Source organism: Mus caroli, unplaced genomic scaffold (assembly GCF_978045245.1).
Source record: "Mus caroli unplaced genomic scaffold, Mus_caroli_1 scaffold_15, whole genome shotgun sequence".
NCBI classification, from domain to species: Eukaryota; Metazoa; Chordata; class Mammalia; order Rodentia; family Muridae; genus Mus; species Mus caroli.
This window is the reverse complement of record NW_028227270.1, coordinates 74,484,526-74,505,287: the sequence shown is the minus strand read 5'-3', so window position 1 is coordinate 74,505,287 and position 20,762 is coordinate 74,484,526. Positions and strand designations below refer to the sequence as shown.

The window sequence follows — 20,762 nt, the reverse complement described above, 5'->3', positions numbered from 1 at the left end:
TTTAAGGACAGGTGGCTCAAAATATTACCGTCGCTAAGCTAGTTTTATAGAAGAGAAGTCTCGGCAAAGGCCCTGGTGTAAGCAACATAATCCACCTGTTCCAAGAAAGGATCACATGACAATTTTGTGTTCTTGGTCCCTGCTCTTTAAATGATGGTAAAAATACCAACCAAGATACTGGTTGCCTGATCTAGTCTCAAAGCTGGAGGTTAATGCTGTCTGTATCTTTGCTTAAACCCCTCGATCACTTCTTTTCAGGACTAGGAAACTTGCAAAGCCCCCAATGGTGTGCTCTAAGTCACGGCAACCCTACGTCTGGCTCCATGCCCCCACACTGGCTAGTCCTCCTGGCTTTTCTTTCTACAAACACAAAAATCTAGATAATTGAAATCATTTTTATGGCATATTTAGAAGTAAGTTTACACTATATCTGAATGACTTAGCTACTTAAGAAGTAGCGTTAGGAGGAAGAAACATGCAATTAATTGTATAGAATGGCCACCACTGAGCAATAGTAAGACTCCAGTTAACATCTTCAGTAATTTCCCTCTCTAGTAAAACTCTAAATTCTAAGAGGCTAACCTGGTGTCTCATACCTGTAATCACAGCACCCAGGAGGCTGAGGCAGGGGAAAATCACCGGGAGTATTGAGGCCAGCCTGAACTACATAGTAAATTCAAGACCCTGTCTCAGAAACACCAAAAACTAAAGTCTGACTTCTGAAGAAATGAGTCCTAACTGCTCTGGGAAGTAGCCATCAATGAAAACAAACCACTGGGTACAGCTGGAGCTGTGGTGTGCGTAATGTAGGCTGTGGTGTATGTGACGTAGTGCACATAACTGAAGATTACCCCAAACTTGCAAATGCCCATGTGCCACTGAAAATGTCTCTTGGTTTTCTGCCTACAGTTCACGACTTTAAAAATGGGAGAGACAGCTGTTCCCGGGACAGTGACATTAATTTAGAGAGATTTGTAGAACATTAACTTTCTTTTAAATGTCTTTGTGCCAGGAAAAAGAGGAAAAAAAGTCCATAATCAAACATCTGCTCTCAGAATTAATCTTAATAGGCCTTAAAAGCCTCATTTGGGATTTTTGTGCCGTGTTCTTGCAACACAAGTGAACTTTTGCACCGGGAACAGAGCCATTGGAAATCACAAGTGTTCTGCTTTTCTTTTTGTTTAAGTGGCGAGCCATTGTTACACGACTTTTATAGACGCTCTTCTTTAACTGTGCCCAGCTTGAAGACTCTAAGACACTTCAGAGACTCATCTCCCCAGCCTCAGAAAGGCTTAACTGTTTATCTGGCTGGACGGGTCACTGCTGCTTTGGTAAGGTGAAGTCTGCCTCCCACAGAGCTCCTGCACTGAGATGGCCACCTTCAGCTCTCAGAGTCCCCGGGATAGGTGACCTCATCCCAGTCACATGACCTCACCTCCCTGGGTTCTGAGTGCTGAGATGTCTGATTCTATGCCCCACAGCTATAAAATGAAAGATATTGTTCAAGTCACACATATTATAAAAGAATTTATTAAGAAAACTTTCTTTGTGCTGGGGCAGTGATTCCGCTGGTAAATCTGAGCTTCAGTATGCAGGGCCCATGGTTTGGTTTTATTTTGTTTTGTTTTGTTATTTTGTTTTTTAAAAGCCATGAGAAGGTAGGGTTGGCAAACCTGCTCAGTGAGTGAAGGCACCTGCCACCTACCCAGATGACCTGAGTTTGACCTCTATGGCCCACTCTATGGAAGGACAGAACTGACTCCTGAAAGTTGTTCTTTGGCCTAACGGAGGTTCCTGAAGAATAGAGCCTGCATCTGTCCACTCACAGGCACACGAGAGAGGGGTGTAGAAGAAGTGAGGGAGGAAGAAAGAACATTTGAAAAAGACCCCAAGTTTGCAAGTAGACCCTACCTCTCATCAGCCTGGTGCTTCACACAGATCTAATCCCAAAGCCTCCACTCACAGAATGAGGGAAGTCCTTGTGCCAGTCTGGCAGTTTCCCAAGACCTAGGCAGCACCCAGCAGGGAAGGGAACCCTCTTCAATGCCAACCCCCCCCCCCAACTTCCCAAGGCAGGACTTACCTCTTTAGAGATCTCTCCAGACAAACTCTCCCTTTGGCAAGCTCTGCCATGTGTCTGCACAGGCCCAACTCAAATCCTGAAGAAGGCAAAATCCACTTTGCTCTAGCTCCCTGTCCTCTGAACTCTACTGCCCCGCAATGCCTACAGCCTCAGGTCCTAATGCTGTCAATGGGCACCCAAGGCTCTGGGCCCTGGTGACAGTTCCCATTCAATCTGGATACCCCAACACATCAGCTACCTCTCCTGATACCTCTACCTTTCAAAGGTAGCTTGCTGAGGATTACTGACTTCCAGTCTCTAGTCCCTAGGACACTGAGACACACACCCCCTCCCAGGACACTTGAGCACTCATTCCATCAGGAACCAGGATCTGGGCACAAGTGAGTTGTTCCTGTGGTCGGTGAGTACAGAAGTAACTGAGCAAGAGGCCAGATTCTACAATGGAGAACCAAGGCATGGCAGAGCCATTGTGAAGGTCGAGTTGATGCTGAGGGCTCCAGTACCAAAGCCAAGAGGCCCAATCTCCCCACCACACGAAGACTATTCCAGATGTTCATACAACAACAACCAGGTATGGGTGTGAGGGGCCAGTGTGGAGCAGCGGAGACTAAAACTAAACCAAGCCAGACATAATGATACACACTAATGATCCTTGCACAGGGAGGACTGAGATAGGAGCAGGTGCATGGGGCCAGCCTGAGCTACATTAGCGAGACTGTGTCTCAAAAAGGGAAAAAAAAAAAAAAGTCAAAGATGTTATATTTCTCCCAGTGCTTCGATCACATGTATTCTAAGTGGAGATCCAGGGAAACTGCTATTTAACAAGGCAACCCATCTAGTCTTTCATTTGACCCGTCATCTGACTTAATATATTTGTATTAATTCATTGAGAATTTCATACATGCTTACAAAGTATTTTGATCATATTTATTACCCCCTACCCCCAAGTCCTTTTCCTAACTCCCTCTAGATTCACCATTTTCCTTTCCACTCCACCCCCGACTTCCTGTGTACCAGTGACTTTAAATAAACAGAACCCAGATCGGGTAAGTAAGATGGCTCAGATCAACGCCACGCCTGGTCACCAGGGTTCCATTCCCAGGGAAGAAGGAAAGAGGTGACTCTGACCCCTGCACAGGCCTCATGAGATGCACAGGCCCTGCATAAACGAACAATCACAACTTCTTTTGCTAATGTATCTGAGCCTGGATTGCCTGACCTGCAATCCCAGATCCCGGGAGGTGGAGGCAGATAGGTCAGGAGTTCAAGGTCATCCTCGGCTAGATTGTCCTTTCCAGGCCGCCGTGGGCTACATGAGACGCTGTCTCTGAAAAAATAAAAATCTGAATATAGATAATGGATTTCTGCAAAGGCGGCTTTAAAATCAGCAGATGCAGGCTAGAACTGTGCCCCTGGCATTGGCTGCTGTCTTCTTGCTAAATGCAAGCTTTTCTGGGGTCTCTTTCTTTTCTCTCAGAGGGATTTCCGTACAGCCCAAGTGGCATCGTCCTATTTAAGGTTCATCTCAGCCCACAGGACAGGACGACTATTCCCACACTTATGCCCACACTGCAAGGGCCAAGTGGGGGTGGGCAAAATACACACACACACACACACACACACACACACACACATACAGGAGTATGCAGCCCACCCTGCTTGCATTCTCCAGTTAGTATTTCTGCCACACAGCCTGGACTTGGGAAATTTTAACAGAACAGTAGGTATTCCATGTGTTCCAATATATCCAGAGCTGAATCCTGCCTGAGCAGTCCATCAGTACTAAAGCAATGAAAACATTTGGCACCAGAGAATCCTTCCTCAAACCCCACCCCCACCCCCACCCCCACCCCCACCCCCACCCCCACCCCCACCCCCACCCCCACCCCCACCCCAGGGCCTTCCTCCCTCTTTCACTGGGTTTCCGGTGGGATCCATCTTGCTGGCTGCTGCCCACTAGGTGCCAAGCCACAGAGGTCTGTAACAGGTACAGAAAAAAAAAAAAAGGCAGGAAAGCTTAGCTCCTCCCCTGCGTGCGGGGGCAGCCCAAAGAGATTCGATTCAGGGAAGGTCTAATCAGTTTGGTTTCAAGTCCACTGTTCGGCAAAAGCCCCGGAATGCTAATTGGAAAGTAACCTTGGAAACCGGAGCCTGGTACCCAGCGAATGTTGTACAAATGTGGCTGGACCTCCGAAGGGCACGTCCAGGGCAGCATTTCACAGGCTCCAGGCGCCTTGGTGTGGGAGACTTTATTTTCCACATTTATCTCTGTAAACCCTCTCTGTCGGCTGTCACCTACTGAATATGTCAAAGTCCCCAGAAGATGGGATTTGTCCATTGCTGCGACATCTCCCAGCGTGTCCCTAAAATATGCGGAAGCCAGGGACAGCTCCCTTTCTCACAAAACAGAGTGCCTGCAAAGCAGAAGTGTCTGGGATGATGGGGGAGGGGACTGCCCCTCTGTGGCTGTGTGGATAATGGCGTGGTTATGAGGAAGCGTAGTATTCCATGGCTCTCGGTGTGTCTATCACTGAGGCCTGGGATACGGCCTGACATGCAAAGCTTATGCTGTGTGTCCTCTATGAGTCTGAGCAGGTCCCCCAAATTTCACCTCAGTAACATGACAGAAATCATTTAGGATCCCGGGGAGAAAAAATTGATTAGTCTCAAGAACTATGAAACCATTTTCTGCTTGACCCCAGAATCCTGCAGGAGTCAGGATGCTCCTCCTTAGGAAAAACAAAAACAAAGAACAAAAGTGTGGTAAACTGTAGCTCCAGGAGAGGAGACTTCCGCCTCTCAGAGGCCCAGAGATACACATTCTGAATGAGAGAAGAGTCTTTTCTATTCACAGCGATTCTGTGCTGAATAGAGATTATGTAAGTGCTTGAAAATAGCTGTTTTAAAAGACAACTGCAGATTAAAACTTCCTGACTTTGACATCTCATCATACCGAGTTGTTTATGAAAATAAGATTATGCTGTGCTCATTAGCATTTGGCACTTATATAACGTTTCAATCCTTGTATTTGGTACGGAAAACACACAAACTACTCTATCTCCCCCAGTTTCTTAGTTTCCTGTTACATCGTATTTTGAGACAGGGTCTTACTGTGCAGTCCAAACTTACCTCGTTCAGGATTGTCTGAAACTAGTCATTCCCCTGCCTCAGACTCTCAGTAGCGAAATGCCTGGAATGTCCCACTCCCCTTAGGCCTGCTGCTTTAAAATTTAATTGGCTTCTAATTCCTTTTCATAGGTATATAGCTATATGTCAGTGCTTATAAATATTAATATGAATAAGAGAGGTCTCAATGCTTAAGAGAGACTCCCTGCTCTCCCAGAGGACCTGAGTTCGATTCCTATCACCCATGTCAAGCAGTTCACAATTGACTATAACTCCAGATTCAAGGAAACTTACATTAGCTGACAGAAGCTGAAAGAGCAGTCAGTGCTCTTACCCACTGAGCCATCTCTCCAGCCTCGGGTTTCATTCTTACCCCAGAGCCTTGGACATAAACATGGGCCTGTGGATATGTGTATGCTGATGACTTTGCAGTGAGATTTCTAAACATGCAGGGCCCACCCAACAGACTGTGTGTTCCCAAGAACATCCAGGACTTTCCAAAAGGCTCTCGATGCATGGCTATGCCTCCAGGACCCTGTCGGAGAGTCTTGAACCCCTCACAATCCCAGCCAGAGCTCCGGTCTCAGCAAAGCTCCCATCTTCTGTCTCCCACAGGGTCCTGTGGCATCCACAGCATCAGCGTTTTCCATCCTCTCCTCTGGGCCTGGTCTTCCGCCACCACCTCCACCACCACCTCCTCCTGGGCCACCTCCACCTTTTGAAAATGAGGATAAAAAGGAGGAGCCCTCCCCTTCTCGCTCAGCTTTATTTGCCCAGCTCAATCAAGGAGAAGCCATCACTAAAGGTAAGAAAACAAATCCTGGAAACAGACCGACTCCCTCTCCTTTCGACTCTAGGCATATGGAGCCTCAGGGAAATGCACACCATTCCACCACCATCCTTAGGATACAGGGAGAAGGAGCTGCCTCTTGAGGTGAGAGCCTGGGTGCTCTCCAGCTCCAGGAACATAGGTTTCATTGGGCTGCAACACAGACCAGTAAGAACTCAGATGCTCAGCTGACCGATGATTGGTGCCTCCTTGGCCCCAGAGCTTCCCCACCAATCTCCAAAAGTCGTCAAGGTCAAATGACATAAAAATGGCAAATAGTACCTCTATCCTACCTCTTGGAAGGTCTATCATTGAACTACCTTTATTTTCATAAGGCAAGTAGTTGGTTATTTGAATACAAATGTTGAATACAAATACCAAGTTTTCCATGGGCCTAGAGGGACATTTATATCCAATAAATAATGCTCTTTAAACACAGACACACACAGAGCATTTCTTTCAGTCTAAACTTACACAGGATTCAGTCTCTCTATATGGACCTGGAACAGTAGTTCTTACATACCTCACCAAAAGTTCTTCTGTATCAGGATCAAAAGTATACTCCTGCTAGACGATATAGTCATTAGGCCGAAAGGTCTATTGTGGGTATTTTTGTTTTGCACATTTAGTAAGATTGAGGGTATAGAGGTTGCTGTACATGGCACTGGAAGCTAAGAACTCAAATCTTCACATTTATTCCTGGTTCAGACCTGTGCTGCCCATCCCTCTGAAACTCACTTGCAAAGTAAAGGGATGGACTTCTAACTCTAAAGCTGATTTCAAACTCTGAAAAAAAAATACTTTCTGGGGGTGGCATAGCCTTCTAAACCATACCTAATAAATGATTTAGCTGTGAGTCAACCAGGCAGTCTTTAGGGGCTTAGATGGCTTGAGGAATTGTAGGGGTTTTTTGATTGCTTTTTGCACAGTAGGGGTGTCATCTCTTTAAAAACGGGGTTCTTTGCCGTGTTCGTTATTTTTCTTATGACTGTGACAAAATTCCTCATAAAAGCAACTCAAGGAATGATCTGTCTTGGCTCACAGTTTGAGAGGACACTGTCCATCCATCGATAGGGAAAGTCATGGTGGTGGCCGGCAACACAGAACTGCTTGCTCCCATCATAGTGGGTCAAGAAGCAGCAGGCATGAACACTGGTACCCAGTTCATGCTCTCCCTTTACTTCAGGCTGAGTCCTCAGCCCATTGCATGGGTCTTCCCTAGTTGGGGAGAGGCTTCTCTGCTCAGTGACAAATCTATGCAAATTCTCTCACAGACACGCCCAGAGTGATGTCTCCTAGGTAGTTGCAAACCCTGCTGAGTTGACCCTTCATCTTCTCGCTTCTTGGTAAAACAGGAAGCAGACAGGAAGTGGACAGGAAGTGTTGGCCAGGCTACAATATTTCAGGACCTGCAACCAGTGACCTAACTTCTTCCAGCGAGGATTCACCTTAAACTTTTGGTTGAATCTATAGGTTCTCCAACCCCGCAGAGGAGTGTCTTGATCTAGAGACCAAGTTTTCCATGGGCCTAGAGGGACATTTATATCCAATAAATAATGCTCTTTAAACACAGACACACACAGAGCATTTCTTTCAGTCTAAACTTACACAGGATTCAGTCTCTCTATATGGACCTGGAACAGTAGTTCTTACATACCTCACCAAAAGTTCTTCTGTACTTTATATGGTGGACACTTATTTCCCTCTTCATAAAATGGGATGATGTGTACCTACATTGTACCACCGTCTGTTTTAGTTTCTTCTCTGTTGCTGTGACAACAGTGACTTCAAGGGAGAAGGGCTTCCAATCCCAGGTTACAGTCCATCCTTGTGGGGAAGTCAAGGCAGGCACCTGAAGCAACTAGTCACATCACAGTCAAGAGCAGAGAGAAGGTGAACACATGCATGCGTAGTGTTCAGCTAGCTTTTTCTACGCTTATATATACTCCAAGGCCCACAACCAGGGAAGGGTGCCGCCCATTTTCAAGCTGTTCTCATACCAGTCAAGACAATCCCCCACAGACATGGCCACAGGCCAACATGACTTAGACACTTTCTTATTGAGATTCCCTTCCCAGGGGATCCTTCCTTAGGGTAAGTTGACAATTAAAACTGTCCTGCCTTCCTAGGGCTCCGGCATGTCACAGATGACAAGAAGACATACAAGAATCCCAGCCTGAGGGCTCAAGGTCAGATTCGCTCTCCAACCAAAACTCACACGCCGAGCCCCACATCTCCAAAATCGAACTCTCCTCAGAAACATGCTCCAGTGTTGGAGCTGGAAGGGAAGAAGTGGAGAGTGGTGAGTATAATCCTGTGACATGTACTCTGATTTGCCTGACTAAAGCCATCTTCCAAACACCTCAGACCTCTTCCAAAAGACATGGGAGCTTCCAAGTGAGACAGTAAGATGCAAAAAAAAAAAAAAAAAAAAAAAAAAAAAAGATGCCAAAATGAGAAACCAGGCACTTCTGCAGTCTTGCACTCTTTTTTTTTTTTTTTTTTTTTTTAAGTAGCTTCTATGGAGTCTTTCCTTCTACATTGTAGAACTATTTTTGGTTTGGTTTGGTTAGGTTTTTTGACAGTGTTTCTCTGTGTCACCCTGGATGTCCTTGAACTTGTTCCGTAGATCAGGCTGTCCTCGAAGATCTGTCTGACTCTGCCTCCTGAGTGCTGGGAATAAAGGTGCGTACCACCACCCCCTTGTTTAAAACTATTTTTTAACTGTGGTAAAAATGCACATAACATTCACCAGTAACCACTGTCTCAGTAACTATTTCATCTCAAATTGGGGTTTCTACCATGCCTTAGATCATTCAGTCACCAGGTAAAAGATACACAACCTTTATATTCATAATAAGCCTTATTCAGCACGGGAGCTGGGCAGATGTCCACCCTCGATGCTATCGTGGCTACTTCCCACAGGAGACCCAGAGTTATAACTTGCTGTGTTCCCCATGGGCTGCTCTCAACTCCAGCTGGCCAGGCGTCATGACCATGTTTTCATAACTCACTTACCCATGGTGACTTCTCCTCTCTCCACCTTCTTCTCTCTCCCTGGTGTGATCTCCTTCCTCAGACCCCAAGCCCTGGAACCAAAAACCCTGCCTATCTACTGTCCAGCTATAGGCTGTACACATCTTTGTTCACCAATGAGGGATAACTTAGGGGGGGGGGGGGTTGGACAAGGTTACATAGCATCACTTGGGTCTATGCGTGGATTTTCTCATCCTTGGGCAACCAGGCCTTGTATTTAGCTTACAGTATATAGCAAGAGACCAAATCTCAAGAAAGCATCTTTAAGTGCACATCCCTGTGATGCTGCTGGGTGTTTATACTGTTGGGCTTCCATCCCTGGCATTCACTGCAGGATATTCTTTATCTTGCAGAACTCAACCTGTTAGATAGTGGCTCCTTTTCCTCCAGCCCTCCAGCCCCTAGTCACTGCCAGCGTGTGTCCTTCCTGTGAGCGTGACTACTGATTTGCAAACTTTTAAGGGAGGACCAGGGGGGGGGGGGAAGAAGCCATCAACCAGTACTCCTGGGACTCTGGGCTGATAGTTCATAGCCTGAAGCCACCACTGCCACCCACCATTCTCAGGGTTAATTATATAAGCATGCCAGGCATGCTTTTCATATGGATGGTAGATGGAGCCCTCTACTGAATCAAAGAGCTCTCTTAAAGATTAAGGAGCAAAGTCCCTGGAAAAGCTGCCAAAGCCTGAGAAGACACTGAAGCAGCCCCATCTCCTGATGACCACAGCAGGGTCTGATGAGCATCAAATGGACTGCCAGCATCCACATAGCAACCAAGCATACATAGCAACCACATCCCTGTGCCAGCCCTGCCCTCTAGCAGGGCTGTTAACATTGACACTCAGCACTCGGCAAACTGATGTCCACTTCCAAGTGGTTCACTCACAGTCCCCTGATTACAATCGACATCTAAGGCCTGGAGGTTTCTCCGTAAGGAGAATGTTCTGGAAGACAACCTGCTGAATGGCAACAATTCTGTTGAAGCCCCTAGCAAGGTCAGCAATCAGTAGGTTCGACCTATCTTTCTACTCATGTTTAATGTCCATCTGTTTTACCTTTAGGAATACCAAGAGGACAGGAATGACCTTGTCATCTCCGAGACCGAGCTGAAACAAGTGGCTTACATTTTCAAATGTGACAAATCCACTCTTCAGATAAAGGGAAAAGTGAACTCCATCACTGTCGGTAGGCAAAGCTTAGGCTGTGTGCTTGCTGCGCTGAGCTGTGAGGCAGAAACCTGCCCTGTGCCTTTACCAGAGCTTCGTTCTCCTCCTTTAGATAACTGCAAGAAGTTTGGCCTGGTGTTTGATCATGTGGTGGGCATTGTGGAAGTGATCAACTCCAAGGATATTCAGATCCAGGTGAGCAGCCTCTAGGGACCATGCTCTGCCCTGGCCGTGGCTCTGCATGAACTGCTCATCTTCCTGCAGGGCACAGAGGAAGGGACTCATTCCTTATGTCCACCCAGAAAACATCACATTCCTGAACTTTCTAAACACAACTTCATCATCGCCTCTCTGGGGAAGCCCAGTCTTTATTCTCAGTCACCATTAGTTGGTCTTGTTTTTTTCTCCCCCACCCCACCCCCACCATTTTGTGCTGCACTGTCTTACCCTCTTGATCTCTTTTCTTCTTCTTTTTTGTTTTGGTTTTGGTTTTGTTTTTTCTCGAGACAGAGTTTCTCTGTATAGCCCTGGCTGTCCTGGAACTCACTTTGTAGACCAGGCTGGCCTCGAACTCAGAAATCCGCCTGCCTCTGCCTCCCAAATGCTGGGACTAAAGGTGTGCACCACCACCGCCCTTAACCTCTTGATCTCAAGGACAGTTACCAAGCTAAGGACACAGCTCAGTGGCCCAGTGCAGGCACTCATAAGACTCTGGGTTCTGTCCAGCACTAAAAAGGAAGGCAAAGTCAGCTATTCACTATTCACAGTTCTAAAGAGATCAAGAGGGTAAGACAAGTTGAACACTGTAGGCACCTGGTAAATGTTGCTGAGCACACGAGTAGATGAATCAGCTGCTACATGGAAAAAAAGACTGTTGAGAGGCTATCCTAGGAAAGTAACATCCCCCATGCTAAAGCGAACCCCCCCCCCCCGCCATAGAGAAGAATGGCTCTGAGGGAGAAGGGGGGTGGTAGACAGAATCAATGAGATTATCAGAAAAAAAAAAAAGAGAAAAAAAAAAAAGGCCAGAGACTAAGTAGGATCAGAATTGAATTTTCAGAAACAAGAGAAAGTCTGTCATTTTGGTTTTGTCAAGTCGGCTTTTACAACATACAAAGATCCAAAGGACTTCTGACTTTGGGCCAAGTCCAACTCCTCTCATTTGTTCTGCTATTTGCCGAGTGTTAATTACCCTTTACAATCTGGTGTTTCTGTGTGGTGATTGACAAAATTAGACTTCAGTTATGTAAATCTTTCTCTTTCCTGGGTTTCTCTCCATTCACACGTTTAATTAGAACTCACTTAATTGTATATATTACATTTGTCTATTTACCTTGTCATTTTAAGACGTTGGTTTCTGTTTATGCCCACTGTGTGGAAACAGCCCTGATTGGGAATCCTGAATCCTGGATAGGTATGCCAGCTCTACACATACATATCTGATAATCCCAGGAAAGGGGAGGTTATGCTATAACCAAATAAAGAATATCTCTTGGAAATCCTACAGCAAATGGCACATGTCATTTAGAAGAACTGCCATTGACACCAAAGCAAGAGGTTTCTTCCTGTCCTTAATTCTATTCAATAATGTATTAAAGATCCTAAGTCCTGCAATAAGATAAGAAAAATAACCAAAATAAATAAAATTGAAAAGGAAGAGATAAAAGTGTCTTTATATGATGGCAAAATGATTGTTTTATATAAAGGCCAATAAACTATACAGCAAGACAGCTAGATAGGTACACTATCAACAGAAAAAAATTCATCATCTCCTGACACCACAAATACGTGTTAGGAAATGTAACACAGAATAAGATCCAGAACAGAAACAAAATGGAGACCAAGTAATAAATCAACAAAACAAATGGAAGGTATTTATAAAGCACACAGAATAGTTGTAAATTAATGCACAAAAGAGACACCAGTACCATTTCTGTCTCTTTAGTCTGTAAGAAAGTCCAGCAAAACTCAAATATTTCAGCAATTTTTTATTGAAGAAGAAGGAAGAAGAGGAGGAAGAGGAGGAAAAGGAGAAGAGGAAGAGGAGGAAGAGGAAGAAGAAGGGGAGTAGCTTGAAATTCACTTAGAAGCCAAGAGAGTGATTAGGAGTGATGTTGCTCTTGCACAGGATCTGAATTTGGCTCCTCCTAAGCACCAAGCTAAGCTGTCCCCAGCTCTGTAACTCCAGCTCCCAAGCATCTGGCATGCTCTTGTAAACTCTACCTGGTCCGTGACTCACATGCACTAACTCACACCCAGACACAGGTGATACACTGAACTCAAAAAATAAAGTCTTTGAAAGACTAGATAAAATCATTTGAAAGTAGATGAACAAGGTGAATTGGGTCATCCTAAGGTGACACATGGTTGGAGATATTTGAAAAAGATGCCCCCCCCAAAAAAAAACATAAAAACAAACAAACTGAAAAAGCAGAGTAGCAAGCCATGATGTAGATGGGTGTATACGCTGAAATGGATTTGAGAACAGTTGGTTATATGTGTGGGAAAACAACACCAAGGAGCTGGAGAGGATGGCTCGGCAGTTAGGTGCACTGGCTGCTCTTGCAGAGGACCTAGGTATGGTTCCCAGCGTGCAGGTTCTATCGTCTAGTCTCAGGATCTGCTGCCCTCTTGTGGCCACCACAGGTAGTGCACACACATGGTCTACAGACACACACACACAGGCCAAACACCAATACAAATTAAAATTTTTAGTTAAAGGAAAATATTAAAAATAAAACAACCACTGAATCCTCTCTTCATGCCATACTTAAAAGTAAGGTTCCAAATTAAATACTTTCAAACATTTAGAACAACATACGGGGTGGGGTGGGGGATGGGGAGCCTTCACAGCTTCATGGTTCATGTGATTCAAAATTGCAAACCATAAAGAAAACTAGTGGTTAATCTAACCCCATTAAAGTTAAAATTCTAGACTGGGGATTGAGTTCAGTAGTGAAGTGTTCACATAGCATGGGTGAGGTCCAAGGTGTAATCCCCAGTACTGTGCCTGAGCACACACACACACCACAATTTTCATAATATATATTCAACAGAAGATATGATATGCAAAGCTGAAAGACCAGATATGGATTAAGGAAAGATACTTGCAATGTAGATAATAAAAAGGATTTGCATCTAGAATATGTAAAGACACTAGCTAACACAGACCGAAAACTGAGACCCATGCTCTCATAGAAAAGCCAGAAAGAATATTAACATTTCAGAGACATAAAAGAGTGAACTGGCTGGCACACACATAGGAAGATATGCTAGCGTGACAGAAGGAGGGGCGTAAATGAATACCAGAGTCTCAGATTCTCGTCCACACTCATCTATTTTGCGTTCAGAATGTCCTTGATCTGTGCAGAGCCGCATCCACCGAATCTGACCTGTAAAGGATCTATCAGGGCAGGGCTGAGTGTGCGCTAATGTCGGGTGTGCGAGCAGTCATGGAAGTACCACACTGGGCTCCCTGCTATGCCCGAGTGACAGCATGAACTTGGTAAACTCACTTCAGGACAATAGGCACCAGGTACAGATGCCACATCCACAGCCTGGGCCAGTATGTGCTTCTGTGCGTATGGTAAAGCTCTGGTCACAGATAGGGAAACACGGAAGGCATGTATCGTGGTGGCAGGGTAGTAGCAAGAGAGAGAAAAAAATATGTAAGTGTCCACCAACCACAACACTATTCAACAGTTTAAAAGAACAAGCTATTATTACCAGCATTTAAAAAAAAAAAGTGAATTTTTAAAAACAGGTAAATTTTGTTTAAAGAGCATTGAGCTGAAAGGCTAAGTTATAGAATCGTGCTATGTGATAGATCCATTTATTAAAAAATATAGAGTGTGCAAACCAATTCATACGTGAAGTCCACTTATGACATGCCAAGGCGTTCTCTTGGGCACTTCACCTAATAGACAGATCATAAGCAACAAACAAACAAAATTGCTTTTAAGATTTGTTTATCATATATAAATACACTGTAGCTGTCTTCAGACACTCCAGAAGAGGGCATCAGATCTCATTACAGATGGCTGTGAGCCACCATGTGGTTGCTGGGATTTGAACTCAGGAAGAGCAGTCAGTGCTCTTAACTGCTGAGCCATCTCTCCAGCCTCTCCAAACAAGTCTTAAAAACAAGGACACACAACAAAAGCCAGGAGAACAGTTACATACAAGGAGGAGGGAAGAAGGGGGAAGGGAGGGACAGTGGGGTGGAAGACATCAGTATCCAGGGGACTTCCGTGACAGTGAGATCTTAGTTCTCAGGAGTTGGGGGAACAGCAGTTGAGTGTGTGCTACACACCTGTAATCGCAGCACTCAGGAGGACTCTGTGCGCTTAGAGGCCAGCTTGCTCTGTACAGCAAGTTCCAGGCTGGTCAGGGCTGCAAAATGAAACCAAGTCTCAAAAACAAACAAGCACAGTAAAACTGGGTGTAACAGTGTACACCTGTGACCAAAGCCCTGGGGAGGTAGAGACAGGGGAAGGATCAGCTTCAAAGCCATCTTTGGTCCCAAAGTGAGTTCAAGGCCAACCTAGGTTACCTGAGACCCTATCAGAAGGGAGGGAAGGAAGAAAGGAAGGAAGGGAGGGAGGGAGGGAGGGAGGGAGGGAGGAAGGAAGGAAGGAAGGAAGGAAGGAAGGAAGGAAGGAAGGAAGGAAGGAAGGAAGGAAGGAAGGAAGGAAACTTTCAAACAAACCAAAAGGGAATTAGCTGGAATGCCACACTAATAAAGTTGTTGTAGAAAGTGTATGTATCTATTATTCTTTGTATGTTTCCATGCCTGAAGTATCTTGTTACATTTTTAAGGATGTGAACTGTGCACTGTGAACAGTTACCTCAGGAAGGGTGAACCACTGGTTGCCTGTGGAAAGAGCTAGAAGGACCAATTCGGAGACAAGAGAAACGTTTGATGGAACACTTAGTGAATTTCTGAGTGCTCAAACCAAGAGAGCCATTACCTAGTTAAAGTGCCTAGTAAATTGTCTGAAAGGGGCCAGGGCACAACTGAAGCAGAAATCACTTACCTGCCTGGGGCTGAGATGGGGACTGACTGTAAGTGGCCATTAGTGATATTTTTAGAATAGTGGAACTATTCTAAAAGCGGCTTGTGGTCCTGATTGCACAACTCTGTACATTTGTGAAATGGCATCCAACTGTACTCTCAAAAATGGGTGGTTCGTGTATACATACAGATTGGGGAAGACAGACAACCATTGTCAGTGGAAAATTTTCAAATTATTACTGAGAAATAATATCCATAAACCAAGCCTCTAGGAGTCGCTGGCAGCTCCTCGCTTTCCTTAGCTAGGCTGGTGGTATCCGTGGGCTTCAGGCTGGCATGTAAATGCTTTTCATCATTACAACATAAAGAAATTTAGAAGTCATGAAAACATGTCTAAGAAACACAGACACACAAACATTCTCTCTCTCTCTCTCTCTCACTTCTGTATATATACTATTTAACTCAGGTAGAGACCTGCCTGTACCTGCCTGACCTTAAACGACCCAGCTGGACCTTTTTCTTGCTCTGGGCTTCAATTCCAACTCAGTCTCCAGTTTCTATGGAGCAAAGGGGGGAGAAGCCCAGTGATCGGCTAGACGCCTCACAAGGAATTCTTTTGGGCACCTGCACCCCAGACAGAAAGTGTTCCTTTGGTTTGCAAACTAGCCTTTTCTTCAGGTTGAAAGGAGAGATGTCTTTATTGCTTTAATTACCATTACAAGAAGGAAACTTCTAGAGTGGTTATGAAGTCTTTGGGAGAATGCTATATCCCTGTGGACATTGTGGGAAGGGTTGAAAACTGATTGTTAGAAGAGAAACTTAAAACTGATCTGAGTATTTACTGGACTTAGATACTTGTAAGCGGTACAAAGCGCTGCCTCCTCTTGCTCAAGGGTTCTGATTATCTGGGTCAACATCCTGAGTCTGAGCTCCTGAAATGAGTACGGTCTGAAATACCCAGACACCCATCTCATCTGAACCTCACCTTCAGCCTTCAGCCTCTTACCCGGCAAATGGCTTCCATGAGAAGAATTGGAGAGTTTCTTGTTCGCTCTGAAGTTTGGGAACAATCTACTTGGCTTCTCTTCGAAATTAATCTTATTGTTCAGTGTCTGTATGGATATTTGTTCTAGCCCCAGTCTCAGAGATAACTGTCAAAACTTAAATTTTAAGCAAATGAATCCTGTTTCTCTTATCGTGAAATCAGAGAGGCGCTTCAGATTCACTAACGGGTTGCAGGGCTTTTCTGAACATTTTAGCTGCTGCCTCCAAATTAATCCCTTAATTTCATCTCAAAAAAAGGGAAATCCTGCCTACTTAGGATTCCCCACCCCCCCTTGTATAGTCCTTTCACTGTGTCCTCAGATGACACTTGCCCTGCACATAGACACAGAGATACACACAGAGAGGGGAGGGGGGGAGAGAAAGGAAGACAGACAGACAGACACAGAGAGCATGCTACCCCGTAAGTCCAAAGCTAAACTTAGGAGTAACTCCAGAAGTACCTGCTTGGGAACATGACCATTTTTAGTTCTTTGCTTCAGTCCCATTTTCCCCCCTTAGGTAATGGGGAGAGTACCAACAATCTCCATTAATAAGACGGAAGGATGCCACCTGTACCTCAGTGAAGATGCACTAGACTGTGAGATCGTGAGCGCGAAGTCGTCCGAGATGAATGTCCTGGTCCCTCAGGGTGACGATTATGTGAGTACCTTCCAAAAGTCTGCCCAGAAAAGGTTTTGTGGTATATCCATGTTAGCATTCTTAGAGAGGTGCTCATCAGCTACCATCTCATGAGCTTCATTTGAAGACAATGTAACAGGCAGGCAAGGGAGGGAGCCAAAAATATTATAATGCTCCTCTTTAAAAAAAAAAGATTTATTTATTTTTATGTATATGAATGCACTATAGCTGTACTGATGGTTGTGAGCCATCATGTGGGAATAAAGGTTTCTCGTTCTGGTCCGTCCCGCCCACTTCAGCCTAGAAATTTATTTATTATTATATCTAAGTACACTGTAGCTGTCTTCAGACGCACCAGAAGAGGGCATCAGATCTCATTACAGATGGTTGTGAGCCACCATGTGGTTGCTGGGATTTGAACTCAGGACCTTCAGAAGAACAGTCAGTGTTCTTAACCGCTGAGCCATCTCGCCAGCCCTATAATGCTCCTTTTAACATAAGGGTCTACTAGGAAGCTCAACAGAAAGAGCTCAAAACTCTAAAAAATAACCTAGGGTTGGATTGAGGAGCCTCACAATGGGGCCCAGAATCCAGGTTCTTTGTATATGCTATGGGGGAGTACATTCATGCCGTGACACACATGGAGTTCTGAGGAAAACCTCGGGTGTCAGTCCTAGCCATCCTCCACCTTATTTGAGACAAGGTTTCTTGTTCACCACTGCCTAAGCTTCTAGGGGTTATTCTCTCATCCCTCCATCTTATCATAGAAGGGATGAAATTGCAGGCATGGTTTATGTATAGGGTTTGGGGGATTCAAACTCAGGCCCTCCTGCTTGGACAGACAAGCACCTTGTCCACTGAGCCATCCATCTATCTCCCCAGCCCCAGAATCTTGATTCTTAGCAGGCTCCCAAGTAAGTCCTCATACCACCAGCCCATTGAATCCTCCATTTAGAAATCCTAGCCCGAGGAATTCATCCGGCGCTTCCTTTATATCCTCCCCCAAGTGGAGAAGTCTCTGGAGGAGCCACATTAGATGTCCACTCATGTCAGTGTTGAGTAAGATTGAGAAATCCCTTTTTGAGATTCTGAAGTACAGGAGATCTGCTCATCGTTATTACATGGAAACTAACACATGGAGAATTCTAAGTCTAACTGGGCCGAGCAGGGCAGGAAGAGGCGGCAAATGAGACTCAGCAAGTCACTTTCAAGAGAATGGCCACATCAGCTTGGCAGGTTGCTTACCAGCTCTCTACAGGTTGCAGTCAGCAGGCAGGTTGTGTGTATAATCCCAAAACTCAGAAGGTAGAGGCAGAAGGATCGGAGGTCTGAGATCAGCGTCAGTCAAGCACAAGGTGAGTTCAAAGCTAGCCTGGGTACTTGAGGTCTGTCTCAAAAAGCAAGCCTGGTTCTTCATAAATACCAATGATAGGATGATCCCAGCGTGAAGTCACAGACCATGTCTGTCTACCTGTGACTCTGCCCTCTCTATGATGCAAATTGGGATCTGATACAATTTCTTTCGCCCATCGCATGACACCCATGATCCTTCAACGGTGTCTGCAGGAGTGTACCATGTAATTAACTGTCTTTCTCAACTTCTTCCAGAGAGAATTTCCCATTCCTGAGCAGTTCAAGACAATATGGGATGGCTCCAAGCTGATCACCGAACCTGCAGAGATCATGGCCTGACATCCAAGAGATAGCCTTCCCTGAGTCTCCTCTAGCGAACAGAAGCAAGCAGCTAATAGGAGCTAGATTTTACCATAGCCCTGGCGCCCGTCTCCGTGTCCGCGTCCTGCAGTTCTGTGCCGTGGAAAACAGTATCTTTTCTGGCAGGCTTTTATGGGCGTTTTGAAATATTTAACATTTGATCATGATTTGCGTGTGATTTTACTTCCACGTGATAACTAGTAAACACAGCAGTTGAAGGGAAAAGAATTCTGTTCCCATCACATCACCAACTCCGTAACTGATAAGGAAAAGCCCTGCCTATTTCTTCCTTTCGGTTTAATTGCTAGTTGAAAAAAAAAAAAAGAAGCCTTAGAGAACCTATGTATGTTTTTACCTTTTAGACAACTTTAACATGATGAAACAGTCTTGTGCCCTGAAGAATAAGACTCTATTTTTTAATTTTTACGTGCTCCCCTTTATCGGCGTGGACATCGTGTCAGCATGAATGAATTCTTCAATCCATGTTTTTGCAAACACACACATATACACAAAGAGAAAACATCTAAGGAAACACAATATACCCTTTATAGTTGCTGAAAAACAAAAGAAATCCTAACTCCATCTTTCTCGAGAGTCACTTTAAAAATTCTAATTTGCCTGCATATCCTAAGAGAAAGGGTGGTGGCAGGGAGGGGTGGGGTGTGGTAGGGACTCAGTCCTCAGTTTTTGCTTTGTAATACCTCATGGTCCGGTTCGAAGGATAGCTCGGCCTTTGCGTTGCAGTTTTGAAGTCAGCCATACTATCAGACAACCCCATACAGTCTCTAATGCTTACTAGAGATGAGTCCCTTTTCCACGGGCCAGGCTAACCAGTGCTAACCAGCCTCAAAGACAAACGCCCAAGAGCCTGACTATTGCTTCTCGAATCAGTTGTCTGGCTCTGGTTGGGTTTTCTAGTCTTGATAGTACACACACTTCCAGGCGAGCAACAACACTCTCTGTGTCTCTTCTCTGCACGTAGCCGAGAATGCTGCAGCTTTTTGGGTCCTGTGTAACGAAGCATAGCACTAAGCTTTTGGAACCAGAGGGAGCATCTAGATTGTGCCTACGAAGACCCCGCTGGCTATCGTTTTTTTTTTTTTTTTCGGTTTTTGAATAGCTTCTATCTCCATACAGTATTCATATCACTGATGTTTGTGTATCAAAGTTTTGCTATAAAAGTTCTGTCCTTATGAACTATGTGGTGGCTTTAGTAAGTATAATTTTTTGAACAGTAAAGTTATACTAAGTAAAAACGAATTGTTTAAATACTGAGATGAATTCTCATTTTGGTTTTGCATTTGTTTTGCCCTGTTTTATCTTTCGCTTGCTTGCTTGTTGATTTGTTTGTGGTCAGCCAGAGATACAAAGTGAGACACTATTGGAGGTACTTAGCGCCGAGCCTGACAACCTGAGTGTGATCTCCAGGAACCACGTGGTGGAAGGAGAGAAGTGACCTACACAAGACGTCCCCTGACCTGTACATACACATCATGAATGCACCTGCCAGTGCGCACGAACACACACACAAGTTTTTTAAAAACTTTAAATTTTTTTTAAAAAAAGTCAAAATGGAGCTGGAGACATGGCAGCAGTTAGGAGCTCGGCCGTTCTTGTAGAGGACCCACCCATGTTCAAGTCCATCACCCACCTGACAGCTCATAACCCCCTGTAACTCCAGTTCCAAGGAATCTGACATCCTTGTGGGCCCCTGCATGCATGTGGTGCACCTGCGCACTGGGTCACGCACATACACGTTCAGTTATACTTTAATAGTCAAAATGAAAATTGCCATCACATTATATTACATATTTGCATTATAGTGGCCGTATGTAACCAGGGTTGTTGTTTTTTTTTTAAATTAAAAAATAAAACTAGAGCTTTTTTTGTTGTCATATTAAAAACCTAGTAAGGGGGCTGGAGAGGTGGCTCAGCAGTTAAGAGCACTGACTGCTCTTCCAGAGGTCCTGAGTTCAATTCCCAGCAAACACATGGTGGCTCACAACCATCTGTAATGGGATCTGACACCCTCTTCTGGTGTGTCTGAAAACAGCAACAGTGTACTCACATAAATAAAATAAATAAATCTTTTTTTAAAAAATAGAATAAAAT

The 20,762-nt window shown here is 44.8% G+C and overlaps 1 protein-coding gene across 2 annotated transcripts in view; it reads left to right on the top strand.

Annotated features, from left to right (window-relative positions):
- Positions 1-20,529, top strand: part of Cap2 (cyclase associated actin cytoskeleton regulatory protein 2) — a 140,277-nt gene extending 119,748 nt beyond the window's left edge. For both annotated transcript variants that reach the window (XM_085831127.1, XM_085831128.1), the window contains 6 exons: positions 5,825-6,014; positions 8,168-8,340; positions 10,136-10,259; positions 10,353-10,435; positions 16,818-16,958; positions 18,546-20,529. In XM_085831127.1, the coding sequence (XP_085687253.1) occupies positions 5,825-6,014; positions 8,168-8,340; positions 10,136-10,259; positions 10,353-10,435; positions 16,818-16,958; positions 18,546-18,629 (795 nt within the window). In that variant the 3' untranslated portion in view covers positions 18,630-20,529. The remainder of the gene's footprint in view (positions 1-5,824; positions 6,015-8,167; positions 8,341-10,135; positions 10,260-10,352; positions 10,436-16,817; positions 16,959-18,545) is intronic.
- The last annotated feature ends 233 nt before the right edge of the window (positions 20,530-20,762 follow it).